This window comes from Mauremys mutica, chromosome 10 (genome assembly GCF_020497125.1).
Source record: "Mauremys mutica isolate MM-2020 ecotype Southern chromosome 10, ASM2049712v1, whole genome shotgun sequence".
NCBI classification, from domain to species: domain Eukaryota; kingdom Metazoa; phylum Chordata; order Testudines; family Geoemydidae; genus Mauremys; species Mauremys mutica.
Window position 1 is genome coordinate 54,360,883 of NC_059081.1, and position 19,510 is coordinate 54,380,392.

Genomic DNA, 19,510 nt, shown 5'->3' on the forward strand with positions numbered 1-19,510 from the left:
AGTATATCTTGCTGTTTCAAATAGCACCTAACTGAAACTATTATAAATTGCCCTGGAGTTTGAGACTTCAGCCTGGTTTGGATATGTGAAAATCCTTTAAACTTATCAGATTCAAGGATGGTAACAATCTAATGAGCTTCTCCTCCTAGGACCAAAGTGCTCAAAGTGACAGGGCAGCTTCTGTGCTGCTACTTCCAAGGGACCCAGCACAGAAAGTGTCGTCTTGAAGAAGCAGGCACCAAGTGTTTTTAAGCTCTTGAGAAACACAGAATATCAGGGTTGGAAGGGACCTCAGGAGGTCATCTAGTCCAACCCCCCTGCTCAAAGCAGGACCAATCCCCAGACAGATTTTCACCCCAGATCCCTAAATGGCCCCCTCAAGGATTGAACTCACAGTCTTGGGTTTAGCAGGCCAATGCTCAAACCACTGAGCAACCCCTCTCCTAAACATGGCCACTGTGGCCCCTGCACACTGCTAGAGCAGCATGTACAAGCTTCAAGGCATGCTATAATCAGGCCTCACAACTAGATACGCCACTGACCTTAAGGCAAATGACACAACTAAGGCACCATTGGAAGTTATCGGGCAATTTACATGAAGAAAAGTAAATCTCACTTCCAAAGTAATAAATGTATTTACCTGCTTATAAGGCAAAGACAATTAAAGAGAACTTTTAGAGGTAGAAAACTATTGTATTTTTTTTGTGTGCAAAATTCAAGATTTTCCCCAGAAAAGCAAGTTTTCCATTTTAGCCCCAGATGGTTATTTAAGTTTGTGATTATTATATATTTTCATTTTGTATCACATCTGCAAGACTGTGCAGTACCCAAAAAAATAAGTTATTTACTTGTACAGATGTGATGTCCATATACATTCTCCATATCTAGTTGTACACAGATGATTGAATGCTCAAGATCAGAGTCTTTTGGTCAGCAGTGTCCACTGTTGCCACACGTGCTATGAATGTCCTTCTTGTACTCTGCTGAAGGAATATAGAGTGGAGTAGGCCAACTGCCCCTCAGTTCTTTCTCCAACATAGAATCTGAAAGCTATAGGACTCAGAAGCAGGTGGCAAGGAGGGAACATTGTGGAATGTTTATGGACATGGGAAACATCTCAAAGAACTCCAGTTACTGTACAGATAAGTAACTTTTCTTTCTCCTGTCCATATACACATTCCACTTCTGATGATTCACAAACACTAGTCAAGAGATGGGAGCTTGGAGCCTAAGTGAATAAAGACCGAAGCACAGTTTTGCTGAATGTATCATCTAATCTAGAAGTTTCATTAATGGAACAGTGTTTCATGAATGTGTGCAGACTCCCAGGTGGCTACTTTGCAAATATTTATGATGGAAATCTTTCTCAAGGATGCTGTAAGAGCTATAGTGGCATGAGCTCTGAAGAGGATCCAATTTTGCCATTTCATAGGTTCTCACACAGTTCAACATCCATCTAGGTAGTCTTTGAGTAGAAACAGGTTTCTGTTTCATAGACTCATAGACTTTAAGGCCAGAAGGGACCATCACGGTCATCTAGTCTGACCTCCTGCACGTTACAGGCCAGAACCTCGCCCACCCACTCCTGTAATAGACCCATAACCTCTGGATGAGTTACTGAAGTCCTCAAATCATGATTTAAAAACTTCAAGTTACAGAGAACCCACTATTTACATGCATTTAAACTTCTCTGTTACTGACATGAATAATCTCAGTGTAGCCCTAAATGGCTTTGTTCTTTGCAAATAAAATGCCAGAGCCCTTCTGGTGTCCAAAGTACAAAGCTTAGCCTCTCCCTGGGAAGAGTGAAGCTTGGGGAAAAAATATAGACAAAAGGACCTGTTGGTTGAGACGAAAATTAGTGATGACTTCAGGAAGGTACTTCGGATGTGTTCTCAGAGATACCGTGTCTGCATAAAAAACAGTATATGATGGCTCTGCCATAAAGACTTGAATTTCACCAACTCTCCTCGCTTATTTGATTGAAATTAAAATCCAGTTTCATAGACAGGTGTAACAAAGCACATGTTCCCATGGGTTCAAGTGGTGGGCCCATCTGGGCAGATAAAGCCAAGTTAATGTCTCATGGAGAGAGTGGTTCTCTGATTGTCAGAAAAACCTTGACAAGACCCAACCCCTCAAAAACTTGTTCACAGTCAGGTAAACTGTCAGAGTTTTTTATCCCTGTTAATGCATTCTGACTCTACCTTTTCCCCCAGGAGCTTCACTAAATCCCCCTGGATCAACAAACATTGCAAGGCAGCATCCATGATTCCCCTTTGGCACCTCCTTCTCACCTTTATAGGGACGGTATTTGCTTTCTTTTTTATCCTTCCCTGAAAGTCCCAGTCCATTTGCATAACTCTGCAAACCTACATTCCACCTTGGGGAAGTCTCATTTTATAGGTCCTGGCCTTCTACATTGATAACACACTTTTCCCCAATTCTCGAAAATAATTCCTTTTGCCTCCTTCCTCTTCTTCTCCAGGCTTTTCAATTCACGACTCCTCCTTCTCAGCTCTGGACCCGTAAGTGTCCAGACCTCTCTGCTGCACATTTACTGGGGATGTGCAACTCCACCAAACAAAAAAAATAGATCAAGTATGTACATGTTAATTGCACCCTTGCATGATGGGTAGTATTTAAATCTGGGGGATTTAGGATTGACCCTCTCTACCCCCTGGTACCAGGAGAGGATTTTTAAAAATTCCTCATTGAAAGTAAACCTATCAAATAAATTACAAATAAATAAGGTAGGCAATCTATTTACAAGCGTGACACTCTATACCTAGGGAGAGTGCTCTGTAACCCCAATATTAATTATGTATATATAATTGTGATATTTCATATAAAGCATGCCATGTAAAGTATCATGGGAAAGATTATGATCAGCTGAAAGCCATTGTTCTATCTAAGCATGTATATTATATGAAATTATGAGACTGTGTTGTAAGGTTGTCACTAAAATATGCTTTGAGTTGGGGAATCACCCAGATATTAGATCCCCAGATATATCAAAGGAGGTAACCAATGCTCGGGCGGGTGTTAAACAACCATCAACAGCCACTGTCCAGCAAGGGAGTTACAATTCAATGACTCACTTGCACAAGGACACACCAGGGGAATTGCTCAGTCTCACCCACAAGACTCAGCAATACCCACAAGACATGCCGGAACTTGTGTTCTCCAAGTACATGGAATGAGGATATAAAATACAGGACAGAGGTCACATGGTTGGTCCTGTCTCTTCCCCCACGTATGCTGAAGGCAACGAGGATGCTGGAGCTGAGCAGACTGGCCTGCGTATGAAAGACTGTACCAAACTTGCAGCATCCAGAGGAGTGAGCAAAACTGCTTAGTCCAGATATTGCCTAGACTATTAAGGTTGAGAATTTAGACTGCGAGCTTATCTGTTATTTTCCTTTGGTAACTACTCTGACTTTTGCCTTTTTATAATCACTTAAAATCCATCTATTGTAATCAATAAACTTATTCTAATGTTTATCCTTACCAGTGAGTTTGACTGAAGTGCTTGGTAAATCTGCGCAGATTACAAAGGCTCATGTATATCCACCTTCCATTGATGAAGTGGTGAACCATTTAATAAACCTGCATTGCTCAAAAAAGGTCTTAAGCAGTGTAAGACAGTATATTCCTGAGGTACAAGACTGGGAGCTGGGGGAATCTGGCTGGTGCCTTGCTCTGTGTGATTTGTGAGTGGCTCTGGGAGCATTCATGCAATCTAGCTGGGAGTGGGGCTCTGCATACAGTTATACTGAGTGGTAACAGCACCTGGAGAGGGTTGCTACTTGTCACCAGTAAGGTATTGTGAGAGACAGCCCAGATTAGTAGGTTAAGGGGGCACAGTGGTCCCACAGTCCCAGGTTGCACCCCAGAGATCCCGTCACAACAAGGTTAAGGTAAGTAAGCTAGTAATTTGTAGGAAATGGTCAGCAAGCAGCTTTGTCTCTTAGCCTGAACCAATGAGAAGGAACTGAATGGCAATTTGTCCACTCTGGACTATATGCACTTGACATAAAGACACAAAGAGATTCAGGGTACATGCACAGCCACCACAGACATTACTGGCCAATAGACTCTGATCTGGAGCACATTGAGTACATGCACACCCACCAGAAGTGGAATATGTGTATGGACAACATATCTCAAAGGAGAACCCTCAATTCCCACAGAAGTGGGTGCTCAGTATTTCACAGGATCATAGTGAAAAGTGGTATTTAAACACAGGTCTAGTGTTAAGAGACCTGAATTCAATGAAAGAAGAAAAATACTTTCACAAAAAAGCCCCAAAAATCAAAACAAAAATCATTTTTTTCTAGACAGCACGTAAATGAGATACTAGTAGATGAAATTCAGATTCAACAATAATTTATCATTACTTTAATTAATCAAAAATGTATACTGTAATGACAATTAGATGAATTTTTCATTAGAATTCTATTTTCCACCAATTGACTAACTTTCTATTTTTATTGACTTCTGACAGATACTAAAATATTAGAGGAAGAAGCTAATAGTATTCTAAGTTATAATTTGCTGAGAGTGGTAAGCAAAGGTGATGACTATTATAATGTATTACAGAAAATCCTAGGTTCTTAGAATAGTCACTAATATGGCTGTATTTTTATTTACTTTACATTGAAATGATATTTTCAAAACATCTGAATTAACTGAAGCAACATGAACGATTCTAACACACTGTGAGAAGCTTAGGTTTATGAAACAGAACTATTTTCCAAAAGAGTTTCCTAATAAGGGCTTTATCCCAAGAAATACTGAAAACCTGTCAAATCGATGGGAACCACAGATGCTCAATTCTGCTCAAGAACAGGGTCCTAGAAAAGTATTTTGGTAGACTTCCCAAAGACAGTTTAAATATTTACTTTAGCCAATTGCAATATACAAAAGTTACTTACCAAGTAGCTAGATGCCAGTCTAAAATTCTAGAGAAAATCGTATACATGGAATCATCATCAAATTCATTAATAGTAACTGTATTGAAATGTCGCAAGTATCGAGGAGTTATTGGGTTTCGGCCACCACCTAAAATGAGAAAGCACAAATACTGAAAATAAAATGATGAAACTAGTATTAAACTATAAATGTTTAACACTTTTCTACTAATCATCTTGGGTCAGTTTCTACCACCCTGATTCACATTAAAAAGTATCTTAACTCCAAGAATAGTCCCAGTGACCGCAATGGGACTACTAGTAGAATAAGTTACTATCCAACCTGGTTTTCTGAAAGTGAGAATAGTCTATAAAATGCATATTGAAGTGGCTATATCTGTCCTGTTCTAAGTAAGTTTTAAACTATTTTAAAAGGTGTTTCTTATAGAATCATAGAAGTGTAGGACTGGAAGGATCCCAAGGCAGGATTAAATATCATCTAGACCCGGAGTGGGGAACCTCCGGCTCGCGGGCCGAATCCAGCCCGCTGCTTGATTTAATCTGGCCCACGGCAAGTCTCTGTGCCGCGGGCCGGAAGCCCTAAGCCTTGGTTTCCCCTTCCCTCAGCTCCCTGGCAGAGGGGTGATCAGGGAAGCTCCAGGTGCTGCCCCTGCCCCCAGCATGGGCTCCGCAGCTTCCAATGGGACCTGCAGGGGTGGTGCCTCCTGGTGTGGGCACCACGCAGTGTGCAGAGCCCCCTGGCCACCCTTCCACCCAGTGGATGGACACATAGACCACTTCCGGGAGCAGTGCGGAGCCAGGGCAGGCAGGGAACCTGCCTTAGCCCCGCTCCACCAACGACTGGGAGCCGCCTCAGGTAAGCGCCACCTGGCCAGAACCCGCACCCTAACCCTCTGCCCCAGGTCAGAACCCCCTGCCGCACCTTAACTCCCTCCCAGACCCCACACCCCTACCTGCACCCAAACTCCAGCTCTGAGCCCTCTCCCTCACCCAAACTCCCTTCCAGACCCTGCACCCCCAACCACAACCCAACCCCCAGTCCTGAACCCCCTCTCACACCCAAACTCCTCCCAGAGCCTGCACCCCCTCCTGCACCCCAACCCCCTGCTCCAGCACAGAGCCTGTTCCCGCACCCTGAACCCCTCATTTCTGGCCCCACACCAGAGCCTAGTGAAAGCTGCACCCCCCCCCCACGGGGCTGTGTGTGGCCCAAAACTGATTATTTCTGTGGGTCAATGGCCCCTGATATAAAAAAGTCTCCTCACCCTGATCTAGACCACCCCTGACAGGTGTTTGTCTAACCTTCGCTTAAAAATCTCCAATGACAGAGATTCCACCACCTACCTAGTTTATTATACCCAGACAGTTAGGAAATATTTCTTAATGTCCAACCTTAACCGCCCTGGCTGCAATTTAAGCCCATTGTTTCTTGTCCTATATTCAGAGATTAAAGAGGACAATTTTTCTCCCTCCTCCTTGTAATAATATTTTATGCATTTGAAAACTGTTATGTCCCCTCTCAGTCTTCTCTTCTCCAGACTGAACAAACCCAGGTTTTTCAATCTTCCCTCATAAGTCATGTTTTAAAGATCTTTAATCATTTTTGTTGCTCGTCTCTGGACTTTGTCCAATTTGTCCCTATCTTCCCTGAAATGTGGTGCCCAGAATGGGACACAATACTCCAGCTGAGGTCTAATCAGTGCAGGGTAGAGCGGAAGAATTACTTCTCATGTCTTGCTTACAACACTCCTGCTAATGCATCCCAGAATGATGTTTTATATTTTTGCAACAGTGTTACACAGTTAACTCATATTTAAGTTTGTGATCCACTATGACCCCCAAGCCCCTTTCCGCAGTACTCCTTCCTAGGGATAGGTACCGTATCAGGGTCACCATCTAGCCCCCAAACCTGGTAATACTCTGACTGGGATAGAATTTCAGTACAATAATGTAAAATCTACTAAATAAATTATAGAGCATGGTGTGCTTGAAATTAGTAAGACACATTTAGAATCTATTATATGAGCTTTCCAGGATATACCCGTTTATTTCTGCATGTGCTAATTTCAATTACTAATTTCCAGTATATACCTGCTAATCTCTGCATGCCAGAACACAATGGCATCCTCCACACAGCATGACCTTGCACAGTAGGAAATTAGCCCTGTCTTCCTGAGGCAGTTTGTTCTTAAAGTCTAGGAACTTAAAGTGGTCCACAAAATTATGTTTGGAGAGAAGGGCCTGATAATTTGAGATCCCTTTTGACTATGCCTATGAGGCTTAGGAGAACATAAATCCTTAAGGCTTGAATGTGAAGGGTCACCAGACAAACGGGGTTGGGATGGGTCTCTCAGAGATTCGCTTTTGTGTTTGTGAGCACACCCTTTACTCTTGTGAGGTGGGTCCTTTCCTCTGCTCGTCTTCTCTCTGGATTTAGACACAGAATTGGGGGATGCGCTCTTGGCTGACTTTGGATGATGTATGGGGGGCGGTGTCTCCCTGACCTAGATCTGACTGAGGTCTCATTGAAGGTGTTTTTGAAGTTGGAGCTCTCGCACCTGCCATGTTCAGCTGGGGAAGAAGCAGCAGATACTGCACTTGGCAGAGATATGCGCTGCCCAGGGCAGTAAACGCTGTAACTGACTGAAAAGAAGCAGGGCCAAGAAACACATTTTTGAAGCCCAGAATCCTGGATATAATCCAAGCCCCACACTGACCAGGAGTGTTCCGCAGGGTGGGGATTTTAACACTAGCCAAGTATAACTATCTAGTAGAACACTAACAGCAAACTAGGAATAAAATAACTTTGAATATATTTATAGGATAAAGAGAAAGGAGAAGTTCTGGACAGTGGAGGATTCTGACTTGGATCATGCGGCAGTAAGAAAGAACTAGAGAGTGGGTCAGTCCGCCCCACCCCTTATACTCTTGGTGCAGAGTAAGAGGACAGCTGGGATGTAGGCAAGGACCAATGAACACTACTTGCAAGAATTCTCCAGTCTCAGGTGTATACACAGTGGAACAAACATATGGACCAGCATTCGAAAAGTAACACATTTTCTCATAGGCACTTAGAATTTTATTCATGTATAAAAAAAATATGATGCACATATCTTACCTGCTGGTCCCATTGCACACATAATTTGAATGTCCACAAGTTTAATCATAGAGCAGTCTTTAAGGTCATACCAATTCCAGTGATCTAACCACTGGCGAAGTAACTCAACTGGAGGCTGAGCACCATAGACTTCTCGTGCTGGCATATTTACATCATCTACAAATACAACCTGAAAATGAAAATATGAAGGAAATTTGCTTTTCTAAATTTCTTTTTAATATGCTCCCTAAACCTGTGGATACTCTGAGATCCACATGGATCTTGAAGGATCCATCAGAACCCAGGGGCATCAGCAAAGAAGATTCTGGCCTGGATCTTGCTGCCAGATCCCTACAAACTCTGGACATCACAGCTCCTGCAGGAGTTACACTGCCAACAGCTGACCTGAACGTGCATGACTCTAGGCTATGCCTTTGAAGGTGAAGTTACACAATGTGGAGGGGGAAACAATTCTGGGTACCGTGGATTCAGTTTGCAATTATTTGCACTGGCTACTCCTGTGGATATGGGACAGAAAACAGCCAAGATATATATCACTCACCCGCTGCCCTTATCCTCCCCTCTCCCCTGCCATCCCTTCAAGAAGCTGGAACATTGTGAGAAAGTCTCAGGATAGGTGGAAGAAAGTATACCACAGAAGTATCCCTCTCCCTCAGTTCGGATCTGAGGACATAGACTCCCTTACACTTACATAAACAGAACAGGAAGCACAAAAGTCTAAATTAGGAGAATTAGAACTCTGTCACTCTAGAATTACACTATGTCAATTATTCCTGCTTAATTTTACTTGAGAAATAATGCATTTAAATATTTATTTTGGTAAAAAAAAATAGATTTCAGTTACCATTCGCTTCCCAAGAGGAGGACCAAAAACTCCCTTCCTCCTTTTATCCAGCTTTGACATGATAATATTCTGAGTCTGAGCTGCTGTAGTTTGTGCTGAGAAATTAATGAGGAGTGGTTTGTAGACTTCTTTATTCAAGTTATTTAAAAGAAAATGCTGAAAGGATGGTGAAGAGGAAAACATTAAACCACATATGTACATAAATCTGACAAATTTTCCAGTATTTCAGCAAAAGGCACAAGACTAAAATTTATTGTCAAACATCTATATGGGACAGTTTTCACAACAACTTCACAAGTCACTGCTTAAAAATGATGGGATGATAATTGATCCCTGATAATTAACATTCAGATCTCTTTAATTTTTTATTCCAGAGATAAACCAACATTCTCTGGATAATTCAAAGTGTTAGGACCCAATTTGTTAAGAGGAAAAAAAACACCTAGATCTCATCATATATATTTCACATTTTCTCAGATTGTCTATATACTTACAGTATATCACACAAATTCAGTACATGATCCTCTCTTTCCAAACACAACATTTCATAATCTAACTAGGTATGATTTGATCAAGTATTGCTTGTAGAAACCTAGGCACTAATTCTGTAAAAGGATCCACAAGTGTGGACCTTTATGCCTGCACGAAGTCTCTTTGGCTTCAAAGTAACTCTATACAGGCATAAAGATGTGTGCTTGCAGTTCCATTTGAACAACCAACACCTTAATGTGAGAAAAGCAAGCATATCTAAATGTATGGTTTTACTGTTGGCATTAATAGTATTGTGATATATTCATCCAGAAAAGCCAACGCTATGGACTAGATGACCTCCTGAGGTCCCTTCCAAACCTGAGATTCTATGAACAAAGTTGTTTGTCTCAGCGATTGGCTGAACTAGAAGTAGGACTGATTGGACTTGTAGGCGCTAAAGTTTTACATTGTTTTATTTTTGAATGCAGTTTTTTTTACATAATTCTACATTTGTAAGTTCAACTTTCATGTTAAAGAGATTGCACTACAGTACTTGTATTAGGTGAACTGAAAAATACTATTTCTTGTTTTTTACAGTGAAAATATTTGTAATAAAAAATAAATATAAAATGAGCACTGTACATTTTGTATTCTGTGTTGCAACTGAAATCAATATATTTGAAAATGTAGAAAACATTCAAAAATATTTAAATAAATTGTATTCTATTATTGTTTAACAGTGCGATTAATTGCATGGTTAATTTTTTTTAATTGTTTGACAGCCCTAATATATATATATTTTAAAAAAGGAATTGTGTGTGAGGACTATAATTATTGAAAAAAAATGAATGAATAGATGAGAAACTATATCATCTTATTCTAAAACAATCTCTACTCATGCTAAAAGGAATTTGTCAAGAAATACATTACAAATTAGAATCTCTGTAACTACTGTCGTTAGACCATCTTAATTTCCAATTTTAAAATATATTATTATTAGAATGAAAATGCATGAAAACTAGAAAGTCAGACTTTACCTTTCTATATTGAATAAGAATTTTGAGGGTTGCATAAATCAGATGTATTCCTTCAATTACAGACAAACCAAATTTACTTACAAAATAACCTACTTTGTTTTGGGCCAAATCATGCTTTCTCATAGAAAAAGAGTGGGAAGCGTCATGAGTTTTCACTTTCATAGTTTTCTCCTGAAAAGGATATGCTCCTATATGAAACAGGCAGGTAGTGGGTGGCTTCCATAGAAAGCCATAACTCTAATGAGAGAGTACTACTTCCATGCCTTCCCTGGTGGAATGGCTCCTTCATTAGTCATGTTTACATTTATTCCTCACCTTCTTCTGTATCACAAACCCATTCTAACATGGTATTCTGAATGCATCAGAATATGTATCAAATAATAAGAGAACCTAGATTCCCTAACACCCAGTCCTATTCTTTAACCAGAATATTATCCTTTTGACAGGGCAAGCCTCATTTTATCCAGGGAAATCCCCGGGGAGGGGGGCGTGGAGGAGAATGAAACCATGGTGAAAAGTTGTCCTAGGGTTCCACCTTCTCAAGCAGCCATGCTTCTGTCAAAACTGCAAAGCCACACAAAGATTGTGCATAGGGGCCTTTTACAGAGTCAAAAGAAGGAAAGGATAATGTTGTGTTTGCACAATCTCTTTCCTTTGACAAATGTGGTTCAAAGGAGCGGATTTTTTTACTCCTTTCAACACCTCCATGGGAATATAAAAGGATATATTCTGGCCCTTTGTAGTCAAATAATGCAAAAAACTATATTGCACATGTTTGCAATGAGAAATATAATTTTTTTGAAAGAGCCCAACCATTTGTTTTGGTTTTATACAGCTTCAAATGTCTGTTTTAATCTCTGCTAACAGCTATTAGACTTGTCAGATTATACCCTTTAGATCTAAATCATAATAAACTCAACAAAAAGAATATTTAATCTCTACTCTGGATGGAAAAATCTGAACTTCTATAAAGGCAAAGATAAAAGATAACAGAGAAAACAGTTATCACAACTCAAGGAAACTACAGAGTATTGTGACTGAGCAGGTGATAAGCTTCATGCAGGGTAAGAACCATATTTTCTTTTTTCTTTTGATCATTTCAAAATTCCCAAAGGAGGAGGGCATACCTATCAGTCTGTGGATACAGAACTAAAGACTATCTTTATCAGATAGAAGCTTGTCATATACTGCATTAGAGAGAGAGAGAGAGAGAGATTCTATGATTTAACTTCTTTGTATTTCTGCAGTAGGTAGTAGCAGCATTACCTGCTCTACTTCAAAGTGTAGTCATTCCTGCCCACACGAGCCTCAGCTTCAGTTGGAGCACACAAAGGCCTCAGGGTAATGAGTGAAGGCCAATGACAGACTCAGCAGATAAGGGCAAAATTTCCCAATGATGATGAAGGTGGATGGGATATGACTTTCGGTGCATGGACTGTACAAGGCAGAAAATGAACTAGACCTTCCAAATGGTCACTCACACCATCAGGAACCAATGGCATTTGGCAGAAGAATTCCTGAGACGAGGGATGGTTACCCCTCTGAAAAACCCCTCTAAGTTTCCCAAGACCCAAATAGGGAAAGCAAAACAAATGGGCAGCCAGTCATGACAGCACCAGAGTTAAAGCCCCTGTTATTGCCAGATCCAGAAGAAGGGGCATGTTTCACATGCATATAGTGGGCAAGACCCAAACCCCACTTAGCTTATTTCATGTCTCCACATGGAACATGTTAACACTGAATGGTACTGAGTGCTAGACAGCCCTTGTCAAAGAACTCACTTGCTAGAAGATCATAATCACTGGCATCATAGCTCACTTGCCATAAAGTGATCAAGTCACTGTGGAAGCAGCAACCTTCCTCCACTCCAGTAGTCCAGATAGTAGTCAAGGTGTGGCAGTTATCAGTCGACCTCTAGCACAGAACTTAACCACACAGAACCACATCTTCTCATGCTTACTTCATGCTCAGTTTTAACAGTGCCATCTGTCGCGGTGGCCAACAGAAGATGCATCACCTGTGGAAAAGTATGCATTCTACCACCAGCTAGCAGCAAAAATCAAATTCCATCACATAACTGTTAGTGCTCAGAGTTTTCAATGGTGTAACTGGTTGTGGTTGAAAGGGGTGTGAAATCATGAAAGGTCACTATGGTTTGGATTTACCAAATGTTCACACCATTCAGTTTTTGACATTGTGTGCTGTTGAGAGATTCTCTGTCATAGGCTCCTGGTTTAGGCACCTCAATAACCATTGCTGAACCTGGATTTCAAACAATGGACATCCATGAAAGAAACTGACCACATAGTGAAATCTCACCAGCAAACTCAGACCATTGACTAATTGCTGCTGAGCTCTCATTGCGTTATCCAACTCCTCACAAACCAGATGTCCACACCTGGACATCGCCACCATCTTTCCAAGCCCACTGTTGGAGCCATAAAATATACACAGGTCATCGAAGATCACATACGTAATCTCGATGCCCTCTTGGATGACATGGAGATCGCCTGGAGTTGACATGTAATGCTATATCACATGCCACCACTGAAACAATCAACTTCAGAGGGTTGTGCAGAAACCTTGGCTTTCTGAAGAGGCCTTTGATATATTAGCAAAAAATTCAGAACACCCAAGCAAGGAGATGTCCCAGAATGTAAGTGATTGAAAGGCATTTTTCAGGCCATATCAAAATGTGACTGTGAAGTCTACATCAGTTCCTTGACCAATAAAGCAGAGGATGTGCCAAAGCACAATATTCTGCATCCTATCTACAGGGCTATCTCATGTGTGGTTGATAGCCACAAACAGCCTTCTAATAGTCTCAAGATGAAACCAAATGGCTCTTCCTGCTCATCAATGGACGAAGTCCTGGGAAGATGGAAAACACATTATGAACGTGTGCAGAACCATGCACCTGCTGATGACTGCCCAGAGCAATGTGATCTGGCAAACTGTATGGCTGAAGACCCAGGGACAAAAACAGAGCCTCCATCACTCAAGGCAATATGAAAGGTCTTACAAAAGTTATGGAATGGATGTGCTGCTGGAACTGATGGTATTCCACATGAGCAGTTCAAAGGTTCCTTGGAATCAGTGAGCACTGGCCTGAATCAAATGTTTTTAAAAATATGGGCATCAGGCATAGTACTAGCAGAATGGAAACATGGTATCATAATACAAGGGTTAAAGATCTGACATCAAGTTTGGCAACTACAGGCCAATCTGGTTGCTACTGGTCCCCAGAAAGGTTTTCTTTACTGTTCTGCTTGGTAGGACATCACTTAATAGATATCACTGTCCACAGCAATCAGGTTTCATTCCTAGGTGGTCAACAGTGAACATTGTCCTTACCCTCTGGTTTCTGGTTGAGCTGCATTGAGAATTTAATTGCCTGCTTCACATGGCATATACAGACATCAAAGCAACTTTTTATTCGGCTTACAGGTCAACACTTTGGCTGTCACTGAAAGGATTTGGTGTCCCAAATGTTCTGCTAAATCTGGTGCACTATCTTCACACTGGTACCAGTGCAAGAATGTCCACTGGTTCATGGCTTTTGCCGCATTTCTATACAACCTCAGGTGTGTGGCAGAATGTATTCTCACCCTGGCACTATCCCGTTGAGCTATTGACTGGATATTAGGGCTTGCCACTCCACACATGGGAATCAAGCTTCATCAAGAAGTGTTCACTGACCAAGACTATGCCAACAACATTGCCTTGATTGTGGAAAAGCTAGAGATTTTCAAAACACTGCCCATACTACAGGGTTGAAGATCAAGGTCCAGAACTGCAGAGCTGGGCCACCAGAAACCTTGGTGCAGAAGAGATTAAGCACCGTGGAGAATGTTGAGGCATCTGTCTACCTCAGCTGCAAGCAGCGTTCAAATTACTGCAGCAAATAAGATGTCCTATGACAATTAAGTATCACCTCCTCCTCCATGAAGTCCATGTCTCTCCTATGGATGCAAAAATGTACTGAGACACAGTTCAGGATCTATCAAACCTGTGTATTGCCTATACTGCCATTTGGGTAAAAAACCTGGACCCTCTTAGAGGCCGATTTGGAGAGGCTAGAAGCATTCCATATGCACTGTCAGCACTAAATCCTAAGCTCAAAGTGGTTCAACTTTGTCTGAAATTCCATAATCTCGCAGAGACATGGCCTTCCTCCAATAGCCCAATACATTCAAAAGTGGTGTTGCGTGCTTTTTGGCCATGTTGCCAGGATAGACAAAAACACCCCAGCACACTGTGCTTTCAGACTCTCATTGACAAGTGAAGGGGTGCACACCTTGACCCTCCCTGGCATCACCATGGGGCTGGCCCAGAGATTTGTAGATTTGCAGGACTGAGCCAGATCTCAGACCTTCACTCTGCAGTGCCTGGTATGGTGCCATCAACTGTGGTCACTCTGACTGGCACAATGGTCCTCGGTAGACTATGCACATTTGATGATGATGATGATAATGATGAAGAATTTCTGTAGAAAATATTGCTATGTACATTTCAAGAAAACAGTGGTGTACCCAGGTTTCTTTCCACTCTTAGCTTACGTATACACTGCCACAGTAAGTCGACCTACACTACGCAATGTACATTAGGTCGAGTTACCATGGGGGGTCGACGTGAGAAACTCTCCCGTCAACTTACCTTACTCTTCTCGTCGGAGATAGAGTACAGGGGTCAACTCGAGAGCGATCTGCTGTTGATTTGGTGGGTCTTCACTAGACCCACTAAATCGACCGCCGGTGGATTCTAGCTGTAGGGTAGATGTAGCCACAGTCTTCCTTCATTTTCACAAAAGTTCTTCAGTAAAGTTATTACAAAACAAAACTAGGCCATTAATCTTGAGGCAGGATCTTTTATCATTTAGTGAATTTTATCATGCTGAGGGGGGATGGAGGGAGAAGGAGGAAAGATATAAAATTTAAAGACCATAAATCTAAGACTTCCTAAACACTGTTTCATTCCATCATAAAACTAATAACCCGTGAATATTTTTTAATCACAGACTAAATACTACTGTAATTAACACCACAAGTATTCATTTTGTTCTTAAATATCAAAACAGATACTCACATTACAAGTAGAGGTTGTCAGCTTGGAAGGACAGAAAGGACCTTGAGGATATCTCAAAGAAACTGGTAGGGGGAATGGGCATTGGAACTTATTTTAAATAAATGTGTTTCTATTATTTATGTCTCTAATTTCATGGGATAGGCAGTTATGTACTCAAAACTAAAAGTCCCTGCCTTATTCAGTGCACAGGATGGACAGTGCCCATGTAACGAATAGCTATTAAACGTTTTATCTTCATTTCAGTGTGCTGAGCGATTCCTTTGCCAGAAGCTGAGAATGAGCGACAGGGGATGGATCACTTGATGATTACCTGTTCTGTTCATTCCCTCTGGGCACCTGGCACTGGCCACTGTCGGAAGACAGGATACTGGGCTAGATGGACCTTTGGTTTGACCCAATAGAGCCATTCTTATGTTATATTCCTTATTTACTGCACATTATTCTAACCCTGCTCTGAAGACAGTTATTAATTTCCTCATGGGCTTTTCTATGACATTTATCACTATATACCTGAGTACTTCAGAAACATTAATTAATTTATCTTCACAACACCCCTGTGAGGTGAGGGGCAGTAGTATCCCATTTTACAGAGGGGGAATTGAGGTACAGAGAGACTGAGGTCCAAAACATCCACAAATTTTGGGTGCCCAATTTGAGACACCGAGGACCTGATTTTCAAAGTCCTTAGCATTATATAGCTCTTTATATGTTCAAAACGCAGCTTCTATTGACTTCAGTAGCAGCTGTGAGCACTCAGCACTTCTGAAAGTCAGACCCCAGGGTCTCAAGTCAGGCAACAAGAAAATGAGAAATACTAGTTGGTTAGTGACCACCGGTGAAAAGTTTGGTTTAAGTGACTTGTGTAGCATTACACAGGAACTCTTTGGCAGAGACAGGGATAGAATCTAACTCTCCAGGGCAGTACTCAACTGCATTAACTGTGACACTGTCCTTTCTTTTCTTGCAATCCCCTTGCCTCGTTCACTACACATTCCAACTGCTGCAACAAATGAGGCAGGGATCCTATTGATAATCTTCTTCACTATACATTTGTGATTCATCCCTGAGCAGGTCCATCCTGTGTACTGAGTGAGGCTGGGGTTCTGTGGGGAAAATAGTAATACAGATCATGTAATTGAAAACTGTATCCTAAGGCATACACACCATGGGACATTTTGAAAATTTTGAGTGCTTGCATTCTCATGCAGAGTGAGTGAGTGAGTGAGTGTGTGTGTGTGTGTATCTGTTTTGAGGTCTCAGTATATGCCATGTAATTCTAGTAAGTATTCCAGAACTGCTGGAACCCCTGCCTTCTATACTTATATCAGAAAGAAAGTCTGGTTCAGATGCTGGAATATATTTGCTGAATAGAAAGATGTTTTAAAAAATAAAGTCAGTGGAGCTGGATGAAAATCCCTTGTTGGCAGACATTTCCCTTTCAAAAGGCAGGTTATCAAGTTTAAAAATTCTGAACATGAATGAAGTCCTTGGCTGAGAAGATTTTGTTTAACCAATAATAATAGAAATTGTGCTGATATTTCCACTAGATCCAAGAACTATGGTCATCTTGGCATCCTTACAGTGATCATTACTCTTTTGGTTAGTTTCTTCTTCATTTTCTGATTTGGGAAGACACATATCATGAGTTTGGGGCACTTGTGTAACAATACATGTATTTCTTTTGCTTCCAAATTCTCTTTCTCTTGAAATGTAGAGTTGTTTTCCCTTGTAGTGAGCAGATCCAGCCAAGGGACTTCCAACTGTTTGATATTTGAAGGAACCTGCCTGGAAGGTTTGCTTTCTCTTTGCGTAGCCAGTCCATTTTTCCATTGTTGATTCCTGTAAAGAGTCCTTTGGGAATCTAGATTTGCTTTGCATGATTTCACCTATTACTTCTTTGTTTCAGTGACTGGATCCTTTCTCCTTCCTGTTTATGTTGGTACGCAACTGCTGAAGTGGTGTCTTATTAGACAACGTCATTTCCTCCATGAATGCTAGAAGTGCTTTTTTTTTTGTTGCCTTTAGCTCAAGGAAATGTGTTTCTTCTCTTCATGTTTTGAGCAGTTTTCTTGATTGATTAGGTGATTCAGGTAGGCTCCAATATACTTATGTGAACTACCTATTATGAACACTTTGCATTTCCTTTTTGTCAAAATTCCTCCAGCCAGGGCTCCTTGCTGTTGTGTCCACCAACCCAGAAATTCTAGGATTGGTGTGTGTACTTGTTTCTGTTTGTTAATTGTAGTGAAGGACTTCATAAGTATTTGCATCTGTTTCTATGTAGTCTTTCACAAGATATAATCACAATGCAGAATAGATAAATGTAATAGTGAACTGAGGAAGTTCTGTTTCTCCAAACCTGACTTTGAAGTTCAAGCCTTTCTCATGGGAAAGAAGGACTTGGCTTTGGAGATTGTTTATTCTACTCTCCCTCCCATATAAGTAAACCCATGAGCTGGAAATATGAAAATATTTCAAGTTTGTGATGTATCTGTGTTACTGAACCTTAGTTAATGGTCAGCTGTTGCATCCCTAAATTCCTGAGGTATAGGAATGGATAAAGGTGAATGCCATCAGCCCTCAACTTGGCTATTATCACCACCAATATCTGTATGAACACCCTCAATGTAGACAAAAGAACAAACAGAATAATTTTGTACTGGTAGTGTTTGTTACTGTGTAAAAATCACAGAAATAAGTTATGACATCTTTGTTGGGAACATGGGAAAAAGGACGGTTTTGCTATGTTTTAATTAACTCCTTTGGGGGTTTGGAGGTTTAAAAGACAGAATTTATGTATCCCTGCATTATCTGCTGCCACTCCTACCATGATTTTGTCAAATAACATTTAATTTCTGGGGATTCCTAAGTGAGTTGTTGATAACTTGGAAAGGGGATTCCCCTGATCTCCAGTAACCACTATTTTATCCTATAGGCTCAAATTGGAGGCTGTTGAGGTACAATGCTGCAGCCTCACAGCCTGCTCTTCTAGCATCACATCATAAATTTTCTGCAAGCATATAATATTTCAAAAACTTTTCCTTTATCAGGTTGTAAAAGATTAGAGTACACAACAGACTTGTATTTTAAATTAATAAATCTAGCTGAATGTTCTTAATTGCACATATCATACTTTTGCTTTTGTGTTCTTTCAAAATAGCTATGAAATGTAGTATCAAATACTACTGCTCCAATTTTAGTGTAATGTGTGCAAAATACAACAGATTACTTTTGAGTTAATTAGCAATGTGGCTAAATAGATCCTAAATATAGTAATCAAATATGAATTTGTCAAATGTAGCTATGTGGCACAGCTTGTTAAAATTGTGGCTGTTCCTCCTCTCAGAATGCTCAAGTTCTAGTATTCATTTGTATACCTGTAACATTATTTTCACATCATCATCATAGTCCTTTAGATTGACTTTCACCCCAGGTAATTCCAGGACAGAATATACCTCCCCATAATACATGGATAGGACCAAGGGGCTGTATCATTGGACATCTGTTGCTGCTATTATGGCCTATGGGATGGAACAATGGCCACCAATTCAGAGGTTTGTGACTACTGAATCTGAATAAGCATTCATCCAATAGCTCCTCTCCCAGCCCACTCTAATGGCCCCTTTGGTACTTATTCTGGGACCAGTGCAGAACCCCATCTCTACAGAGCACAGGGGGGAAAAAAGTCCTCTCCTGGCTATTTTACCAATGCACCCTTACCATGAGAGGAGGGGTTTCAAGAGGTTTAAGTGGAGCAGAGAACATTAAACAGAGCTCCCCAAAATGAAGTGAATTTTACCCTTTGAAAGCTCAGTAAATTGGTAGGATTGTCATTTTCTACCCAGTGAAGGTCCATCATAATAGATGCAGGTCAGGAATGAGAGATATTAGCATAATTTGTTTGGAAAAGCCTGAATTGTACAAGTCAGCACTAGACAACAATATTACACTTCCATTTTCACCAGTAAGAAAATTTCAGCAACCATTTTACAGAGATTTTAATTGATTATTCAGTTACACT

General features: G+C 40.8%; 1 protein-coding gene across 1 annotated transcript in view; it reads right to left on the bottom strand.

The window, feature by feature from the left end:
* The window catches only part of DNAH7 (dynein axonemal heavy chain 7), a 248,353-nt gene that overhangs the window by 104,585 nt on the left and 124,258 nt on the right, over positions 1-19,510 (bottom strand). Inside the window, exons 36-38 of the mRNA XM_045031804.1 lie at positions 8,897-9,052; positions 8,053-8,221; positions 4,938-5,064 (exon numbers count right to left, since the gene is read on the bottom strand). Coding sequence (XP_044887739.1) covers positions 4,938-5,064; positions 8,053-8,221; positions 8,897-9,052 — 452 coding nt within the window. The remainder of the gene's footprint in view (positions 1-4,937; positions 5,065-8,052; positions 8,222-8,896; positions 9,053-19,510) is intronic.